Here is a 20,151-nt window from a genome sequence, read left to right as displayed (position 1 = left end):
AGGATTGCAATATCATAGTATATTAAAGAGATATCTGTCTTTCCAGTATATGTAAAACATATCTACCTTTCTAGAATATGTAAAACATAGAATATGTGAAAGAAGTCATATGCTCCTGTATTGGAGTAAACCCACTACATACCAGTACATTGACTTATGTCAGGAATGAGCCTGGGAGTTAGCTTCAGGATTATACTGGTGATCAAAAAAGATGAGGAATTTCCCAAGATGCTTGAACAAACTGTGTGCAGCAAGACCATATTTGAGAGCTGAAACATTGTCAGTCAGTGTTAAACAAAGTGCAACATCAATTAATGCTCCTGTGTTTAATGACAGGCTATCTTTATCAAAATAATAACCATGCCCAGGATGGAGAACAAAAGGTGAATCAGTGTTGCAAGGAGATGGGATACAAAGATGAGCCTCCTTCTTGCCACCTAAATAGACTTTGTCACCTAGAGGAATGGATACTGAGAGCTTGAGGAACAAGCTACCGTGTTTTCATCTCCAAATTCTTGCATATCTACTGCTTCTCCATTCTTTGTTCCTAATTTTCCTTAATTTCTCGGACCCGTTTTCTCTTTCTTAGCTGAACTCCTTGTGGGGTCCTTTAATTTGCTTTCCTGGCTTTAGACTAGCAATTTTGCTTTCTACCTATGATGTTCCCTCAAGACTTGATCATTAATGATGGCTACTCACCTATAATGCCACATACAGTAAGCTATAGATAAAGGTACCTACTCCTTGTACCCATGGCAGCCATTGGTGTGTATATTAATCTAATCACCCCCCAACTAGACACTAGTTATGAAAGACGATGTGACTTAAACTCCAAAGAAAGATTTTGAGTGAGACCCAGCAAAAGTGAGGACAGGAATCTCACTGCATTCTACTTAGATAACTCAGGGTAGCTGGCCATCCCTCTTAATCTCCCAGTCCCCGTGACAGTGTTTGGCTTAGTATAATTCTTGTTATATATAGAAGGTGCTCAGAAAATATTTAATGAAAGGGTGAATGAATGAATGAATTATTAGAAGCACCAGCTACAAGATCTAGGAATAATTGCACTGGTTTTTGAGGGTATGCATGAAGTTACAAAATATGATGAGTCTGTAATTAGCAGAACATGTTTGGTGAAGATTTTCATTCGTATTTCTTTTAAGAAATAAAGCAGGAAGCAACTCAGCACATCTACTTGTCATCGCTTTTAGAACATCTGTGGTTTTGGAAGAACTTTGAAAATAGGGCTTGCCTAGAGTAACTTCTGACTCATGCTATATAAGCAGGGAAGTGCCAGCACTGGTCCACACCATCTTAGAAGGCATCACAAGAGCGCCCACTTGGCTGCCCGCATCCTCCCACCTGGTCCTTACAGGACAGTATAGATGTGTACTCAACTCATTAAAACTTAGCCAAAACAAAGGACTAGAGGTAATAGATGTTCCATCCGATTTCTGCTGAGAAAAATTGCACATTTGAAAGGGTGCCTCCCTGGTGGCGCAGGGGTTAAGACTCAGCTCTATCAAGCTATCACCAGCCACTGCAGCACAAGTTTGATCCCAGGCCAGGGAGCTGACCCACCTCTCCTCTCTCCCCACTGCTCCCCTCACCAGTGTATTTCCGTAGATCTGCCTGCTCTGCTCCCCACTCCGTCTCTGGTGAATCCTCTCACCCCTCACACCTCTCGCCTATACCCCTGTTCTTGATGCAGGAATAAATAAAAAATAAATCAATAAAAAAATTTGCACATTTGGTCTAGAAATCCCAAAGAAGAATGTTTACAGGAAGACTGGATAGAGGCAGCCTGGGGTGGCCTATAAAATGCATGTTGTTGAGTGGCAGAAAGTGTCTGAAACAAGGCTTCTCTCCATTGCTGGCTCACTGTTTGTGTTTCTTCAGATCGATGGGCTGGACATGGATAGCTTGTTTAGCAACATTGAATCCGTGCATCAGATCTCAGCCAAGCTGCTGGCATCACTGGAAGAGGCTACCACAGATGTGGAACCAGCCCTGCAAGTCATTGGTATGTTTATTCTCTGCTCCAGTTCTATAGCACAACAGGAAATAATATTTCAATAACCTCCCTTTGCTTGGGTTTGATGTCTCTGACTCATCAAGCTTCCCAGGAGATGTATAAATGCTAAACCATCTTCCTTCAGGCTCATTGTAATTACACAAACTCTGTATTTATTTTCAAATGGGTTTCTATCCATTTTCTGAAATCCCACAGTAGCACTAAGTACACCATTTGCTTTTTAATTTTCAATCTTTTCAACCTCTCTGCCTTCCAGATGTTCTCTCATTTTGTTTTATGGCTACCACTTACTTGATCCTTAAAGAATTAAATATTTAAAGACTTTAATAGCTTTAGTGACTTGAGTCCAAATGGCTTGCAGATCTTATGTCTATGAATTGATTGATTTCTGAATTGTCCATTATTTTCAATGAAGAGTTTATATGATTTATAAAACACACAAGTTCTACTCTATCTGCCCTTTTTGTTTTCTCTACATCATTTGCTTTCTAAATAAGTTTTTCCTCTCAGACTGTATGGGTTATTTTCTTACACTGGTAAGATTTTTTTTTGGGGGGAAAAGTACAGTTGTGTTACTGAGCCAAATTTTTATTCTTTCCTTTCAAAGTTAGTGACATGTTGTGAATTCATGAAGGCAGTCACCACATCTAGGATATCATATACATAGTGCCACATAGGTTAAGAATTCTCAAAAAAAAGTTTCATCATTTTTTTTCTATTTACTCATAATATGGACTAAATGGTACTTACCAGACTATTAACACAGAATGACAGCAAGAGTCCTTTTCATGTTCCGTCCATGACAAAATAACCCACAAAATAACCACCATTACCCATTTGATGGGGATCCTGTCTTGGGGACACACAATTAGACACAAACACACACCACCTTCTGTCTTAATTCATTGTCCCTATTTGCTAATGAAAACCAGAGTTGTACAAATGGCATGAACTGACCTTCTTAAGCATTTATGGGCCATCTAATGTTTAGTAAGCAAGACCAGTGTTGTCCAAAGGTTAAAGAAACCACCTGGCTGTTTGTGGTGTTTCACAGACCTCAAGGCCAGCAGGCTCAAAGAGATTTCTCTTTCAGACAAGTTTAAATCCAATCAATCACTGCTGTGATTAAAAGTTCCTCTTGTGAGTGGAGTGTTTGTGCCTCTCCCCGAACTCAAAGGTTGAGGCTCTCTCAATATGATGATGGAAGTAAGCCCTTTGGAAGGTAATTTAGCTTTAGATGATCACCTCTGGGCAAGAGCAACTAGCAACACTGACTACTTCCTGCTCTGGTGGCTGGGGCATATTTGAGACTCAAACCCTGCTGTCCCCTGGGTAGACTGCGAGCTGTGTCCTGGCTCACGCTGAGGGCTCACATCATAACCTGGGAGCCATGAAACTACCAGGAGATTAAAGATTAATGGGGAGATTAAAGATCAAATGTCAGTGAACTGTGCACAGGAAGCAAAGGCTCGCAGTCCTGCTAGAGTATGTGGACACTGTTGCTATAGCAGCTGGGTTGTTTATAGTCTGATATAAATCTATCTATAACTTTTCCATTATTTGGTTATGCTTATTTTATTTTGCAATAAACCCTTTCAGAAGCAAGGGGTTAGTGTAAGCACGTTTAATAAAAATTGAATATTGATTTTCTGTTTCTCAAGAAAGTTGATGATGAATATATGGCAGAAAATAACCACCACTCACCGCAGTGCTGTCATTGGCATAAGGCAGTGGAAAGCAGAAATCTGCTGAAGGAGCAGCTAATTTTTTAAAAGACTGTCTTCGACGTATGTGATTTAACTCATGCAGCTGTGGGAAGTGTGTTTACATATCACTTCAGGCAGCAGGACTTCATTTAGGTCCAGTGGCAGTTATCCTAAATTAATTTCACTACTTTTAAATTCTGAGCTTCCCTCGGCTGATGAGAAATGTAAAGCAGTGGCTGGTGGTGAGGTGACAGCATTAGCAGAGGGCTTTACTGACAGATACACTCTGACAATTTTATGTCAGTGTGAGCAGATGAGTCTAACAGAGAGTCAATTAATTTCAATAACGATTCAAAAAATGTTAATCCAATTCATGAATCAAAGAAAACTTTTTGGAAGTTTATTTTGTCCAAAGTAGATTTTTCTGACTTCTTTGTAAATAAGACTGCAATTTAAAAATTATACTATTACATATTTTGGTAGAACATAGCATTATGTTAAGTAATGCTTTTACTGAAAAGTGAGATATCTGTAACGCAGAAGTGCCCTTAGAATTGATTTAGTGCCTGTGTAATAATGGCGTTTTACTAATTGAAATGGTGAATGTAGTAAAAGTTCACACATGGCTATATATATACATAAAGTTAGAGTCAGCTATATATAGAATTTGGAGAATAAAGTTGATGCTAATTGAAAAAATAATCATGAAAGTATGTACTTGCCTTGCTTCTGATCGCTAACCAGCTTTTAAAAATGGCATTTTATTCCTAGTCAGTTGGACATCTTCAATTAAAGTCTTCAGCAGAGGGAAAAACTATCTTCAACTTTTTAATCTGCAATTTCAGTTATTGAGGATAAAGCCTGCAAGTGGGGGGGGGGTGACACTGAAATTCATCCCTACCAAAACAAAGATTTAGGTAAAAATTGTAAACAATGAGAGTTTATGCAGTAGAAAATACTTCATTTTAAAATTCTGTAATTATACTTTGGAAAATTTATGGACAGAAGTTTTTGATGGAGCTCCTATTTAATAAGACAAATAATTGTGTTCTGTAATCAGATTTTCCAATGTTCATTTGGAAAAATATTTGAAAATCATAAGTAGAAGCAATTTGGCGAGTTTTCTTTTGTTTAAAATAAAAAATGGAATGTGAAGATGGCAAAACAGTATTGAGCTGAAAATACTTCAGCTCAAATATTTATACATATCTCTGTATATATAATCAGAATTTTAGTATCTTCCATTAAGCAGAATTTTTTGAATATATTAGATGACTCTGTGCTTATATTTTCCCAGTAAAAATATTATAGTTTACATCTTCAAGGCAAAATAATGTTAGTATTGGACTATAACCCATAGAATAAAATAAATTATCAAGTCCATAGTGAGATGAATAAATGAGATAAGGCAAAGTTCTTCCTTTCAGCAGATGTCAGTGAATAAATATAAAAGGAAAGAGGAAAATAGAAAATTGCCATTCAGAAGCACTGCAGTTGTAATGACTGCAGGAAAAACCCCACTTGTGGGAGGGGGAGTTGGTGGGTGCAACTACCTTTGGTAGTTCCCAAGTGTCTCCTGAATCACTGATAACCACAAAGGAAGACATCACCCTTAAGTGAGAAACCAGGCAGTGGTCAAGTGATCCAATAATAGTAAGAAATGATGCCCATTCACACCTTGAACCTTGTGATGCAGCAATCTGCGGGGATAGGACACATGTCTGTCCAAAATATGTGTAATTTGGGGCTCCCCTGGTGGCGCAGCGGTTGAGCGCTGGGCTGCGAGGCTGCCCGCAGCCTCTGCAGTGCCGGTTCGTTCCCCGGCCGTCGGCGAGGGTCCCACCAAAAAAAAAAACAAAAAAAAACAAAATATGTGTAATTATATCCAAACCTGAGAAAACATTAGACATTGGTGGACAGACTCAAATGAGGAACACTCAACAAAATGACTGGCCAATGCTCTTCTTAAATGTTGAGGTCATGAAAAATAAGGCAACACTTATAAGGAACTTTTAAAGACCACAGAGGACTAAGGAGGATCCACCTACAATTGCAAGTGGGAGCCTAGATAGACTTCTAGAACAGTAAGAGAACTTTTGTGTTCAGACACCAGTAAGGTGTGTAGTTTAGGTGACACTACTGCACTGACTTCATTTCCCCTGGCTATCCCATGCTTCTGTAAGATGTATACCTTGGGCAAGCTGGGTGAGGGATAATTGGAAACTGCAGGTATATTTTCAACTTTTGTAAGTATGAAATTAGTTCATGATTTGAAAATTTAAAAATATTATAATTTACAGAGAAGCTTCAATAGATGATGTTCCCAATGTCAAATTTACTAATTGTATATTTCAATTTTGAGGAAAAATTTATGAAAAAGACTAAAACAGTAAGGCTGTATTTGAAGAAGGAGTTGGGAGTCATATTTAAGTTTCCTGACTTCTATACCTCGTCTAGTTTTGTGACTTATTCTGACCAATAGAATGTGGCACAGTGATCCACTGTGACCTCCACTCTCTGCTCAGGGAAAGGGAAGACTCAAAATACCAGGTCATTCCAGTCCACGGTCCAGGCCTTGGGTGGGAGAGTAGGGCTCTCCATGGCTCGCTGGCCTCTGCCCACTGACGGCAAACCATGACAAGCCCATCAACATGCATGGAGACAAACCTCCCCGCTGAGCCCTGCTCATGCTGACGTAACCTGGTCTTAAGCCCTGAAGTTTGGGAGTGTTTTTTTTTTGTTGTTATTTTTTCTCTGCAGCAACAGCTGATGAATACGGGTTTGCAGAGAAGCGATTAATCAATTCAATCCAGATGATGAGGGAAAACTTGATTTGGAAGGTGGCTTTTGAGCGTGCCCTTGAAGGATTTAGAAAGGTGTAGCTTGGAGCAAAAGCCTTTCTAAATGACAGATGGCATGGTGCCTCAAGGCTGGAGAGTGTGGGAAGTTCTTCCTAAGGACAACAATTTTACATGGCTAGAGAATCGTAGGACCATGCACAGTAGCATCGGTAGACTTGACTGGCAATTTCCATCACTAAATCTTCCACCAAAGTGGAGTTTACCTTTCATAAGATAAACTCACCTGAGGTTACAATTCCAAAGTGATATTAGCAGAGAATGAAAAGCACAGGTGTCCCATTTCTCTGTCTTTATGTGACACGAATAAGAAGTCATGATTCACAGTGCTAATGCCAAAGGGGAAGTGTTCCTGATACTTAAATAAAGCAGGAGAGGAATTTTGCTCAATAATAACAGTGTGGTTTGGGGGAGGTTCAAGTTTAAGCACAGAGGTTTACATTTGTAGGTCTGAGTGCTCTGGGGAACGATCTGGACTATCTTGACTTAAGTAGGCTGTCTAGATAGGAAGTGGGTTCTGAATCTTTAGAAATTTAGCTCTTGTTTTCACTTAAATGGAGGCTTATTCTATAATGAGACATTAGTGAGTAAGGGTGAAACAAATAAGATGAGAGTGCAGAGTTTAAATATCAGGTTGGCTCATCTGATTCTAGATGCGTGATCTTGGCCAAGTTACAAAATCTTATTGAAACCTAGCAATCCAAATCTAGGGCTCTCCCTCTTAACTGCTGTTACTTCCTGGTTTTGTAATTTAGGTAGTTCTTGGGTTATTATGGAAGTCTTTCCATTTTTTTCCCTTTTTTTTTTTTTAAATTTTTACAAGTGCTGGGGTATAGGCTAGATGCACTGGAGGGTGAGAGGATTCACCAGAGACAGAGTGGGGAACAGAACAGGCAGACTGGCTGAAATACACTGCTGAGGGGAGCAGCAGGCTAGACTGGAGAGGTCTGCTGTGCTATGTGGGACTCTCGCCTGCCAGCCGGGATCAAACCAGCACTGCAAACGCTGCAGAGCTTCACAGTGTGGTGCTCAACCGCCTGCACCACCAGGGAGGCCCTGTTTTCCCTTTTCTAGTCTCACTAATTCCTTCTCCAATTGCCATCTTTAATATGACTAATCTTTCTGAATCACACTGCTGAGGTGACTGGGTCTTCTCTGAGAAGACTTCTCTGTCTGTTCCGACTTCTTGGTGATATATCCAGGTCCTTCAAAATCTGGCCCCTGCTGCCAGTACCATCTCTTGTGGGTCTTCCCTGCAGCTCTGGACCCACCATATTCCCTGGGTGTGTCTGTGCACCCTCTTAGCTCTTTCCAGGGCAGGCCATTGTGCGAGTAGCTTCTAGGCCCTTAAGAACACCTCAGTTTCGCCTCTGCACTTCATAGCTCTGTCGTCCTACTATTCACAGAGTGTAGTACCTTGGAGCTTGCCCTTCTCACTCCCTTAGCAACATATGGAAGATTCTAGAAGGAAGTGTTCTTTCTATCTACAATACCTGCCAAAATGCTAGATGAAAACTGGTCACTCATTAAGCAGAATTCCTAAATGTCATTACATTATTGCCAAAATAGGAGGAAGAGTAGAATATAGCTACTTCATTTCTTTTCATGTCATTTTCCTAAACAAGGGCTCAGACAAGAAGATCTCTTAAATAGAGTTGGTTTTACCTGATTTAAGTACCCACAGGGGAAAAAAAACTTCTTGGAGCAGGGTCAGAATTACACAGAGGCCACACATGTTGTTTGGTATGGCCCAGCCTGGGGTTTGGGAGTACCGAAGAGGAGCATTTGCAATAATGAATGCAGCAGTTTTCAAATTAGGAGTACTGATAGCTAGACATAAAACAGGTTCGATGTTTTTGGAAGCTGTTTGTAGAGGAGATCACTGAGGGAAAACGAGGATGCCTTTTTCCTCCTCCTCTGCGTGGCGATTGCTTTTGGTGAAGCCAGTGCAGAAATTCTTGGATGGTAGAAATTTTAAAAAGAAGCACACAAAAGTTATGTTTATTTTATAGGATTCTAGCACCTTTGTGACAGGCAGCCGGAGGTAAAATTACCTCCACTGGTCTGGGCTCAGTCCCTCCTGCACTGCTCATCATCCCTTCAAATCCACATGCATTAGATAGAACAGCTGTCCTTCATCACCCAAGAAATGCAGCCCAGAGTTATGTTACCGTGGAAACAGAATCACTTTCTCCTGCAAGACACATGGCTTCATCTGCGCTATTATGAAGCAGAATACATTGGTGGGGCTGGGAGGGAGCTGGAACATTCTCCCATCCCTGTTGTGCTTGGTCTTTGGGTGCATAAATGACTTCAATTGGAGTGCTTAAGTAGCTTTTGACTTTAATAATTATCATTAGCACCCTACAGAATTTTACTTGGAAAAGAGTAAAAATCATTTGATTCTGCAGTTAAAGGGAGAGCGATAAATTCTTTCCAACAAGACCATTTCTATTCAAGAAAATAAATATAAGGGAATTTATAATTAATAGTTTGTGGTAAAATAAATGCCTTTGTCATTTGTGTTTGGCATTTCTGTTTGATCCTACTGTGAATTCATGAGACTGTGCTTACCTCTGCCTCATGACAGCCCAGAGCTGTCTCTCCCTTTAGCTACTTTCTGGTGAACACACTTGTTTACACTTCCGTCTTGTCTTGGACCCTGTGTGTCCACAGAGCCAGGCGCTCTCTCCCATGAGGACCTTCCTTCCCTCACTGGCCAGAGCCCTTGCTCCCGCTGGCTGCCTGGCACTGTGACTGGGAGGCTGCCTCATCTTATGCTCATGTCTTAGTCACTGTCCTGTTTTATTCTCTTCTGGCGACCCCTCTATCCCTTACTGTTTGTGTGGCCAGATTCACACTGGTAGAAGTCACCAGCTCAGGGAAATCCCAGAACCAAAACAAGATTTCTTCCTCCTTTCAGTTCCAAGGATGCTGGCAGTCATGGCTTTCCTTAAAGATCGAAAATAAAGAAAATACAATTAAAAAACAAACCACACACAGTATAAATACAATCACAGGGAAACCCCATGCAATGAAAAGGCAAGGAGAAAGTCATGTATTGCTGGATGTAAATTAGAAAAGAATGTGATCATGTAAAAGTACTGGTGGTCTCATTCTGAAGAGAGTAGTCTCCATAAGAGACGGTGACATTTTACTGAGCAGCTAGTGCCAGACATTTTTAACATCCATTTAATTCTCAGTCATCTTGAGATGTACTGTTATTTCCACTTCACAAATTATTTTAAAAAGGTGATTCCCAAAGTCACCATGCTAATCCTCAAGGACAGTGATTTCTGATTCTGGGTGTGGAGTTCTTCCAGTTGTATCTTCTTGCACCGTGTTCAGCAAAGCTAAGGGGAGAATGAGGCCTCTCCCTGTCGCCGGTTGTGGGCCCACTGTCAAACCACATCACCAGCTCTAAAGAAAAGAATCTATTTAATGCGAGGTCACCTGACTGGCGGCCAGGCTCAGTAGGTCTCCCGAGGATGGAACCGTGGGCAGTGCTGATGAGGTCGAGGAGCAAATATGGGAAATGCAGGTGGGTGGAGTCTAGAGTCTGATGGGTGACTTTCTACTGAATCTTGGTGTCACTGGAGTTTGGGTCCAGAACTGCCACAGACTAAATACCCTCTGAAAGTGGTACTTGGGCATCTTAGGTTGTCTACCATGGCATTTTGGGTCCAAGCATTGAAAGGTCACCTCAAGGACAGTGGATACTCTTCTGGGCCTACACTCTGAAATACAACTTGTCAGCTTATGTAAACTGGGTTTTTGTTCTCATTTAAAATAGGTAGGTCCTCCCCTGGTGGTTGAGCACTGGGCTGCGAAGCTTCCCACAGCCTCTGCAGCTCCAGTTCGATCCCTGGCCACTGGTGAGGGTCCCACATAGAGCACAGACCTCTCCTGCTGCACCCGCTGCTCCCCTCAGCTGTGTTTTTCATCACTCTGCCTGTTCTGTTCCCCACTCTAGCTCTGGTAAATTCTCTCACCCTCCTGCACTTCGGTCTGTACCCAGTGCTTGTATAAATAAATAAATAAATCTTTAAAAATAAATAAATAAATAAATAAATAAATAAATAAAATAGGTAGAGGCAGTTTTGTCCTGTTTTTTTTCTTCTTGCAAGCCCACTGGCTATTGTTATGATAGAACAAGCAGAAAACTGACCACCACCATTCCACCACCTCCTGACAGGAGCTTGGGAAAACCACTTATTTGTTTAAACTTATTTACTCATCCTTAACTTAATATCAATAAAAAACCTCTTAACTCTGCATATAGAAGGAGTTAAGTAGTCGTTTGCAAGACCTGTTGAAGATACAAAGGTGCCTCTGTTTCTGTAGAAGGAGGGGCTGCCATGGGTCCACATCAGCAGGTCCATGTCACTCCTAATCAGCTCAGCCCCAGATCATTAGCGATACCAAACTTGCAGTGTTTTGGAGAGCAGACATCATATCTCTCCTGTGTCTCCCCAGTCACCTAAACGCAGTGCTGGGTTGGGTAGTGGACGCTTAAAGCATGTCATAAAGTGATGGAGTGAGTGATTACATCAAACCTTCATCCAGGGCCCTCAGTTATAGACCCAATTTTATCATAATAGTGTAATGCTTTTACAATTAGCCCACATTACTTTTTGAAGCGACAGTCATAACCCTGATTAATGATGCCATCCAATTGATATTTTAACAGGAATGCTAGCCGATTCTTTATATTATCACATGTGAAAAGCATGTTATTTCTCTAATTCTGTTGCTTTCCTTTCAGAGAACCTCTAGAAATGGGAGTGGAATAAAAACCAGTAAAACAATTTACCTTGTCCCGTCCATACCTTTAAGAAATTATCAGCTGCTATGGTTTCAAGTATTTGATGTGTATGTCCTGTTCATAAAACTTTATGCACATTACCTCTTTTCATTTTACAATGATCCTGTGGAACTGGATCTTTCCCCCATGTTCCTAGTTGAGGAAACAGGTTCAGGGACTTGTCCAAGTTATGGCATGTCCAGGTTGGTAGCATAGCCGGGTCCAAGCCCCCATAGGCTGACTGTAGCCAGGGCCTGCCGCCAGCCGAGGAGACAGTCACCTCTGAGAAAGCCAGCTTTCCTGTGCTGCTCTCTGTTAATCTCTTCATCCTTTGGGCTATCAAAGAAAGGGAGGAGCAAGGAAAAAAGATGGAGATGGGATGGAAAAGAAAAGGGGGAGAAGTCATTTGGTCTCTGCCCTCTCTACAATAACCTTGGGTAAGGGGCCAACCCCACTTTTTCTCCCTCTAACTTTTAGGAGGTCCTCTGGGATTCAAACCCCCATCCAATTTTTAATGCTAGTCACACTGTCAGATTACAAGCTTGTGAAATACCAGCAGGGTCTCACCTGATGTCATTTTCCTTTTGTTTTGCATTTATCAGGGGAAGTCTTCTTGAAGATGAAAGGGCCACTGGAAGACATTTATAAAATCTACTGCTATCACCACGATGAAGCCCATGGTGTGCTGGAGTCCTATGAAAAGGAAGAAGAACTGAAGCAGCATTTGAGCCACTGTATCCAGTCCTTAAAGTAAGGCCTTTTCAAATGACGGTTGAGCACACTCCCAGCTGCCTGGCAGGGAACATTTTAACTGGGGGCAGATGAAAGGCCTCACATAAATCCTGTGTTTGATGAGGCTTGCTGGGAGCTCCACTTTGCGTTCTCTTTATGAAAAGCTGACATGCCAGAAACCCTGATTGACTTTTTTTTCCTTTACCTGCGAGGAGGACTAAAAATAACACGGGAGAAAATTCAGGGCTCTGCAGAGCTAGAATAGTGCAATATCAAAAAATGAAATGGGGAAGAAAAGCCCCTCCTTAAGGTGATTGTGCTTGCTGCTCCCACAAAGCTCAAGCAATCTGTGAGGCCGCATAGGGCCCCTGACCCGCATAGGGCTGCAGTGGAACGTCTCAGAGTCGGGAAGCCCTCTGCTCCTCTACTCACTGTGGGTAGAGGGGGTGCTGGTGAAGACAAGGCAGACCTGGGGAAGTTGGTCTCAGGGGCAGTATGCCTACCTTCTTGGCTGGGAAGGGCTGTGCTACATAATAGACTTTTTTTTAATCTAGAAGAAATGTCTATTCACTATAAAAGTCCAAATCCAGAAGAAAGCAGGCATAAAATCAAAACCCTTTCTGTTCCACCATGTAGTCATAACTGCAGTTTACATTTTCATCTGATCTTATATATGTGCATAAATATGAGTGTGTGGTGGGATGATTCTCTATTTTATTGAGGTAACCTTGGTTTACGTTGGTGTTTGTATTTTCTAAGAATAGAATTGACCCCTTCCAGGGCTGTTACCCCAGTGTTCCCCGCCAAAGCACCCATAGTCTACCATTAAAGTCCACTGTGCTCCCTCCCCATTGTGTGCTCGCCCCACTTTTCCCCTCCCCCTATGAATATCTCAGTTTTAGAATCTGCTTTCAAGGGTTAATCTTTGAATTTGGCTTTATCCGAGACTTTGGTTTCTCTGTATTTCATATACAATCAACACCATCTGGTAGTTGTCTTTCTCCTTCTCACTTATTTAGCTTAGTGTTATCTCCTCCAGCTCCATCCTTTTGCTGCAAATGACATGAGTTTATCTTTTTTGATTGCTGGGTAGTAGTCCGTTGTGTATATACCATTATATGGACTACTACTCAGCAATCAAAAGAGATTGCTACAGTGCTACAGTGAACATGGGAGTGCAAGCTTCCCTCTGAAAGTGTATTTGTGTTGGGATGATTCTTTTACATGGAACTGGTATCTTACTGTGATACTGTTTTCTACCACAGGAACTTACAACCAGAATCACTGCCCACATGCTACCCAGGGGTTCTATTGTAGTCTTTGATTTCTAAGAGTTCTCTTGTATCCGGTGATCTCTCGTAGGCCAGGAACTAGCCCAATAGCAAGTGCTGAGGTGTGTGAATCAAGGCACACCGGCCAGGCACATCCTCAAGTTTACCCCCTTCTCGTCTCTACTATGGGGGGAGGGGGGGCAGAAATCGAACCCTATTGTGTACATGAGTCTAGAAGCTGAATTCAAGTAGAATCAGAGACTGAAGGGTAGTACTGAGGAAATAGCCTTCCAGGCCAGGGCTGAGTCTGAGAGTGCATCTAAACTGAGTATTTTTAAATTAACTTTATTGCCCTCTACTGGTCACCAAGTGACTGTTGTTCTTAAGCCATTTTTCATACCATGGAAAGAATACATTCATATAAACTGCAAGCATTTATTTAGAGCTTGTGCACCCCAGGCATCTTTCTGGGTACTGAGAAAACAAAAAGAAATAAGACTGAGACCCTTGCCCACAGGGCCCATAACAGGACCAGATGGGTCTCCAGTGTCATGTGATGAGATCCAGCTCACTCTGTGCCACTGTTTTCAGTTTGGTTCACTGTTAGCAAATCAACTTAGAGTAGCCCTAAAGCTGGAAGTTGTTTCCATCTTAATAAATTTGTGTTTTAGGAGCACAGGCGTCTAAATACACAGATTCCCTCTCCTCCCCCCAGGGAGAAATCACGCTGCTGTCCTGGGGTGAAGAAGCACCTTTCCCACCTTATGTCAATGGCAAGGCTTGACTAAGAAGTGTCACTCGTGAGACCTTTTCCTTCTTCAGTTTCCAGAAGAAAAGAGGGCAGTCTCGTAGCGAAGTGACTGTAGCTAGCCCCTTGGAAGTCCCTCTAAACCCAGCACAGGGGACCATACCCCCCAGTGGTTGTGCTTAACACCCCTAACAGCTGGCCAGATGTGGTGCTGCCTGTTCAGAGTGGGAGGAAGAATAATGTATTATTCATTAAGCTTTTGGCTCCTCAGAGAAAGAAAAGGACCCTACCAGAATATTCCAGTGGGCAGTTCAGCTCCGTCTCATGCCCCCTGAGCAGCGGCTAACGGCAGAAGTGATTTGGACACATCCTCAAGTCCCAATTATTGAAAATTACTTCCAGCCCCGGTGGCTTATTTGATTTTTTTTCTGGAAGCCTGGTGATGGCCCAAATCTTGCCTTGTCAGCACCATTCTGATTGGGAGAATCAGTTCAGGTACTGGAGGGTGCTAAAGCTTAGAAAGCGCAAAATCCTAAGGAAATGATATTGGCAGAACTATTTCTTAAGGGAAAGAAAATCACAATAAAACAGCTTAAGTTAGAGCTGTTTCCCCCCAAAGTTGCCTTTCCATGAAAATAAAGTTAATGATGAATTGTACTGCCCTGCCTGGAAGCTGAGAATTATTGACATTACTATAATGCTGACCTCAATTGAGCTAAAGCTTTAATAAATTCTGAGAAACAGGTTTTTCAAACAGGTTTATAGGCCAAAGAGAGGCCGTAACACCCCAGGGCTTGATTTCCCTGGCCAAGTAATCTGTCAAAGCTATTACCTGGTGTCTGCCTTTCCTCATGGCGGCCTCATGGAGCCTCAGCGGCAGCTGCCGGTTCCTCATGAATGTTAGGTGTGACGTCCCCTCCTCCCCTGCAAGCAGACGCTGTCCCCACCAGGGAGGTGTCGTCATGCCTCAGCAGCTAAAGCAAATTTTAGAGGAACCAAGGTGCGTTTCATCCAAAATTAAAATGTGTTGATTGAGGGCATAATACATATTTATTAAGAGAACTAGATAATGTTGAAAATATTTAAAAATGGCTATCTCGGCCCAAGTGCTTGCCTCCCAGGATCACACCTTCTGGTTAAGTAGATAAACAAAACCAACTGGAAAGTTTAATGACAGTGTGCGCTGATTTCAGTTACACACCAGATTCAAGAGGAATTTCCAGAAGGATGATAGAGGGATTTTTTGGTTCTGTAACCAACTTGGGCTCCTCACCTTAGGCTCTTACTTGAAGCCCATTATCTTTCAAAACAGAAAATAATATTTATATCCAGAAAATAATTTTGCATCTCTTACAAATTCTGCCAGTAGTTGCTTGGTGTGTGAGTGGCCTGCGCCAGATCCATCAGGGATGTGGATGACAAGTGCAGGTTCCTGTGCTTTGTCCTAGACTCCCCTCCCGACCCCCACAAAAAGGCTCAGGTGCAGGGATGGGGATTTTGGCCCAGGAGTCTGCACTTCAGCCAGTACCCTCAGGTCATGGACATGGAGTCAGCTAAGCCCTACCTTAGAAATCACAGTCCAGTCTCTCCCTGAAGCATGTGGCTTCCTTCTGACTATGTGCAACCTAAGCAGTAATTTCAGGGTTTGGAGACTTTAAGAAAGAAAAGAGAGAACTGTACCAAAGCACAATGCCAGGTCTACATCTCCAGCCTGCAGATTGGAATCTGTGCGTCTTTATTTATCCGACCTGGATATTGTTGGCAGAGTTGTATTAGTGCCTCCCAAGATTGTGGGAATACTACGTCCATACAGTCATTCTGCGAATGGTGGCTATTTGCTAAATAAAGGGCTGATGATTTGGCCTCTTTAGGCTTATTCGAAGTTTCTGATCTGCATGTTGAGGAGCAAGAAACACAGAAGAGCTGTAAATGCAGGTGTAGCTATCCAGATCTTTCATTCTGTAGTAGGAGAAGAACAAAAGGGCTTTTCCAAGTTTTCAGTAGCTAGCTTCGTGCCTACTGTTGTGAGTCTGCCTACACAAGACCCACCATCCCAAGGAGAAATATGTGTGACTTCTCGGCTTCTGGCTCAGGAGGCTCATATTTCTGCTCTGGCTCCTCCAAGTTCATGCAGCCTGGAAGGGAAGGAACAGACTTCAGTTTGTTCACTGTATTTCATGCGCTGGTATTCTAATATCACCCCCACTGGTAACTCGGTTTCCGCAGTTCAGTTTGCTGTTACATGCCATTGTGGTTTTTTTTTTTTTTTTTTAAGATTTATTTGTGCATACAAGAGCTGGGGTACAGGCCAGAGGTGGGGGGGGTGAGAGGATTTACCAGAGACAGAGTGGGGAGCAGAACAGGCAGATCTACTGAAATATACTGCTGAGGGGAGCAGCGGGCAAGCAGGAGAGGTCTGCTGCACCATGTGGGTAGCTCCCTGGCCAGGGATGGAACTCGTGCTGCAGTGGCTACGGATAGCTTCATAGGATAGCTTCATAGGTTGCATCTTAACCCCTTATGCCACCAGGGAGACCCCACCATTGTGTTTAAGCAAAAACTATATAGAATCTTGAAGGAAAAGCTACACTGTGTCAAATTATAATGAGCCCCTGAGAGTAGCTGGAGTGGTGCTGGATACTTTGTTAGTTTATCCCACAAAAATGGTAAATGCATTCTATTCAACTTCTTCCTTCCTGAATTGTCATAGGCTGGGATTCCCTAGAAAGCTTTAGGCTAAAGGGAGAATTTTTTTTAACTGTGTGTGTGTGTGTATGTATATATTTTATATATATATATATATATATATATATTATATATAATCACACAGGAGATCTGAGGTGGAGGCCAGAGATGTGGGGAATGAGAGGATTCATCAGAGATAGAATAGGGAGCAGAACTACTGAAATCCACTGCTGAGGGAAGCAGCAGGTGAGACAAGAGAGGTCTGCTGCACCATATGTGGGTCAGCTCCCTGGCTAGGGATCGAACTCAGGCTATAGCAGTGATAGTGCTGAGATTTAACCCTAGGCCACCAGGGAAACCCTAAAGGGAGATTTTTTTTTTTAAATAGTGAGTGAATAAAAGGTTGAGGTTACAGGTAGTGTCATCCTTCTGGAACTCCCAACAGTCTCTAGGTTCCTCTCTATATGATGTTATACTTACATTTAAAATGGTGTCTCATTTATGTTAAAAGATTTGGGTTTTATTTGTTGAAAAAGAAGAAATAAAAAGGAAAAACTTCAGGGCCTCCCTTGGTGGCGCAGGTGGTTGAGTGCAGCGCTGTGAAGCTGTCCACAGCCTCTGCAGCACCGGTTCGATCCTGGCTGATTGGCGAGGGTCCCACATGGCGCGGCAGACCTCTCCTGTCTGGCCCACTGCTCCCCTTAGCAGTGTATTTCAGTCAGTCTGCCTGTTCTGTTCCCCACTCTGTCTCTGGTGAATCCTCTCACCCTCCCGTGCATCTGGCCTATATCCCAGTTCCTGTATAAATAAATAAATCTTAAAAAAAAAAGAAAAAAGGAAAAACTTCATTGTCTACTTGGGGGTGAAAAAAGCAGTCTTTTCTTTTGACTTCAAAGCATATGCTTTGATTCCCAAATGACGACATTGTTTACTTGTTTGTTTCCAGAGAAAATTTCATTTTTATTCATCTTCTCCCCCAGAATTTTCTGATCTATGGTCTGTGGGAGTATAAGAAATCCCTCAGTAGAAGAGAGCAGAAATGAGGGCAAGAACATGAGCTTTCAGTAAATGAGTGGGAGGAACTGTTGGGCAGAGGGATAGTTGTTTGTAGCTTATTTTATTGTTGGAGAGTTCTTCAAACAGCTGGTAATAATTGCCTGAAATTTTGGCAGCTGCTGATTTTTTTACAAATTATAATTCTGTGCTTGATTCCTGAGTACAAGGTCTTAGACTCAGCATTTCCTAGGTTCTCCAGGAAGGTTGGGACCCCATCCAGATAACAGGCCTGACGATCGCAGGAACAAGTACTTCACACACTTATGCAATCCATTTCTGTATATGCCGGGGTTCATTTTTAAAACATAGTTCATTGAAATTTATGAGATTCGGGATAGGTATTTCTCATTAAATTTATTCTCAATCATTGAATGGCAATATACTATCTATTATGGGAAGGAGGGGTCACAAAAATTTTTATATTGAAAGCATTTTTTCCAAAAAGATTGGAAACCAGAGATAAGGTGGCAGGCTATTAACACAGGTTATTCCTTTATCTCTCCATAGCCACGTGAGGCTTTTGGAGAAAAACTGCCATGTTCTTTTTTTTTGTTTTAAAGATTTATTTATTTATTTATACAAGCACTGGGTACAGTCAGATGCGCGGGAGGGTGAGAGAATTCACCAGAACCAGAGTGGGGAGCAGAGCAGGCAGACTGATGAAGTACACTGCTGAGGGGAGCAGCGGGCAGCAGGAGAGGTCTGCACGCCATGTGGGACCCTCGCATGGCAGCCAGGGATCGAACCGGCGCTGTAGAGGCAGCGGGCAGCTTCGCAACCCAGCGCTCAACCGCTGCGCCACCGGGGAGGCCCCTGCCATGTTCTTTAAACTATAAATTGAGCCTGAATAATTTCCATGCTTTTTGGTTAGTTAACAGTTTTGCATTCCTACTGTGTGCCAGTCACTTCTTTGGTAAAGGGCCCCAGTGGAGAACAAAGCAAGTATACAGCCTCACCCTGCTGGGGATGGGGAGAGAGACAATAACTAAACACGGAAGTTATCTTGTATATTAGAAAGTGACAGGCGCTGGGGAGAGAAAGAAAGCAGGGGATGAGGATCAAGAGTAGAGAGGGCAGCAGGTACAATTTGCAAAAGTGGATCAGGAGAGGCTTCCCTGGGAAGGGACATTTGAGCAAAGACCGGAAGCAAGGGGTGGACAGGACCCCCAGGGTGTCTGTAGGAAAGCTGCTGGCAGAAAGGCCAGCAGGGCCGAGACCTGGGGGCTAGACTGCCTGTGGCTTTTAGGAGGGCAGGAGGCCCTAAACAAAGCAAGGGAATGGAGAGTTTTTGGCAAGCCAACCCTAGGTTCTTTTGTGATCTTATTTTCTCCTATGGCATGTTCATAGCTTCTTTTTTTCATTATGTAAACAAAACTTGAAGTAGAGATCCATTTCACAGGACCAAAATTTACTAATTACAATCTGAATTAAGATTTTAGCCTTATATAAACTCTGAAGCAAAAATGGTGTACATATATTAAAATTAAATTTTCAGTGGTGTGATTCTGAAATAATGAAACAAATTCTGTAGGACTTTGAAGGTTTTCTAATGTTTGCATTATACCTCAAATGTGTGGATTTACCTAAATTTACTTTTACTTTTTCTCCCCCCTCTCTTACAGGAAAATATACATGCAAGAGTAAGTATCTTTTTTTGATTATAGAAATCAAATGTAAAAATCACAGGGAAAAGCTGTGAATATTCGTGTCTAAGTCAGAATTACTGGTTTTTTACAAATATGTTCATTGCTTTTAATAAGTCAAAATTTTAAAAACATTTACCCTAGATATTACTGGTACATCAGATTTCAGTATTTATTTCCAGTTGTCCGAGATGATCTTATATTTTAAATTATTGTCACATATACTTTACAAAAGTACAGTTATAGTACTTTTCAAATGTATAGAATATACTATATAGTCATCTTTTTACAAGAATCCTGGGTTGCCCCACCGTGTGGGAGCCTGCAGCAGCACCAGCCCGTTCTGTGCAGCCTATTCTGTACAGCAAGGCCTGGGACAAGGGAGGGCAATCCCACTGGGGGGCTGGACAACAAGCCGTGTTGGCTTTGAGCTCTTTTCCTACCTGCTGTTCCCTGGAATAAGGAGTCAGCTGCCACATCACAGGATGAAGGGCTGGGTCCAGGGCTGAGGAACTGTTGTGCTCCCTGCCAGCGGAGGCCGGAAGAGCTGCAGCCGGGAGGGCATTGATGGGTGAGGTCTTTGCTTGGTTTCCCCACAGTCCCTTCCTCATGG

The 20,151-nt window shown here is 42.3% G+C and overlaps 1 protein-coding gene across 6 annotated transcripts in view; it reads left to right on the top strand.

Annotated features, from left to right (window-relative positions):
• ARHGEF38 (Rho guanine nucleotide exchange factor 38) overlaps positions 1-20,151 on the top strand; it is a 98,102-nt gene that overhangs the window by 47,234 nt on the left and 30,717 nt on the right. For 5 of the 6 annotated variants that reach the window (XR_008551570.1, XR_008551569.1, XR_008551571.1 and 2 more), the window contains exons 2-4: positions 1,900-2,023; positions 12,006-12,153; positions 19,518-19,535. Coding sequence is in view for 3 of the 6 variants with exons in the window: in XM_054694590.1 (XP_054550565.1) it covers positions 1,915-2,023; positions 12,006-12,153; positions 19,518-19,535 (275 nt within the window). In the remaining 3 variants the exon portion in view is untranslated. Of the gene's footprint in view, positions 1-1,899; positions 2,024-12,005; positions 12,158-19,517; positions 19,536-20,151 lie in introns of those variants that run through there. The other variant, XM_037509603.1, reaches the window with a different exon arrangement.

Source organism: Talpa occidentalis, unplaced genomic scaffold (assembly GCF_014898055.3).
Source record: "Talpa occidentalis isolate TD23 unplaced genomic scaffold, MPIMG_talOcc4v2.1 talOcc4.13, whole genome shotgun sequence".
Lineage (NCBI taxonomy): Eukaryota > Metazoa > Chordata > Mammalia > Eulipotyphla > Talpidae > Talpa > Talpa occidentalis.
Note: the sequence above shows the minus strand (reverse complement) of the source record. Positions and strands in the feature narration are given on the sequence as shown.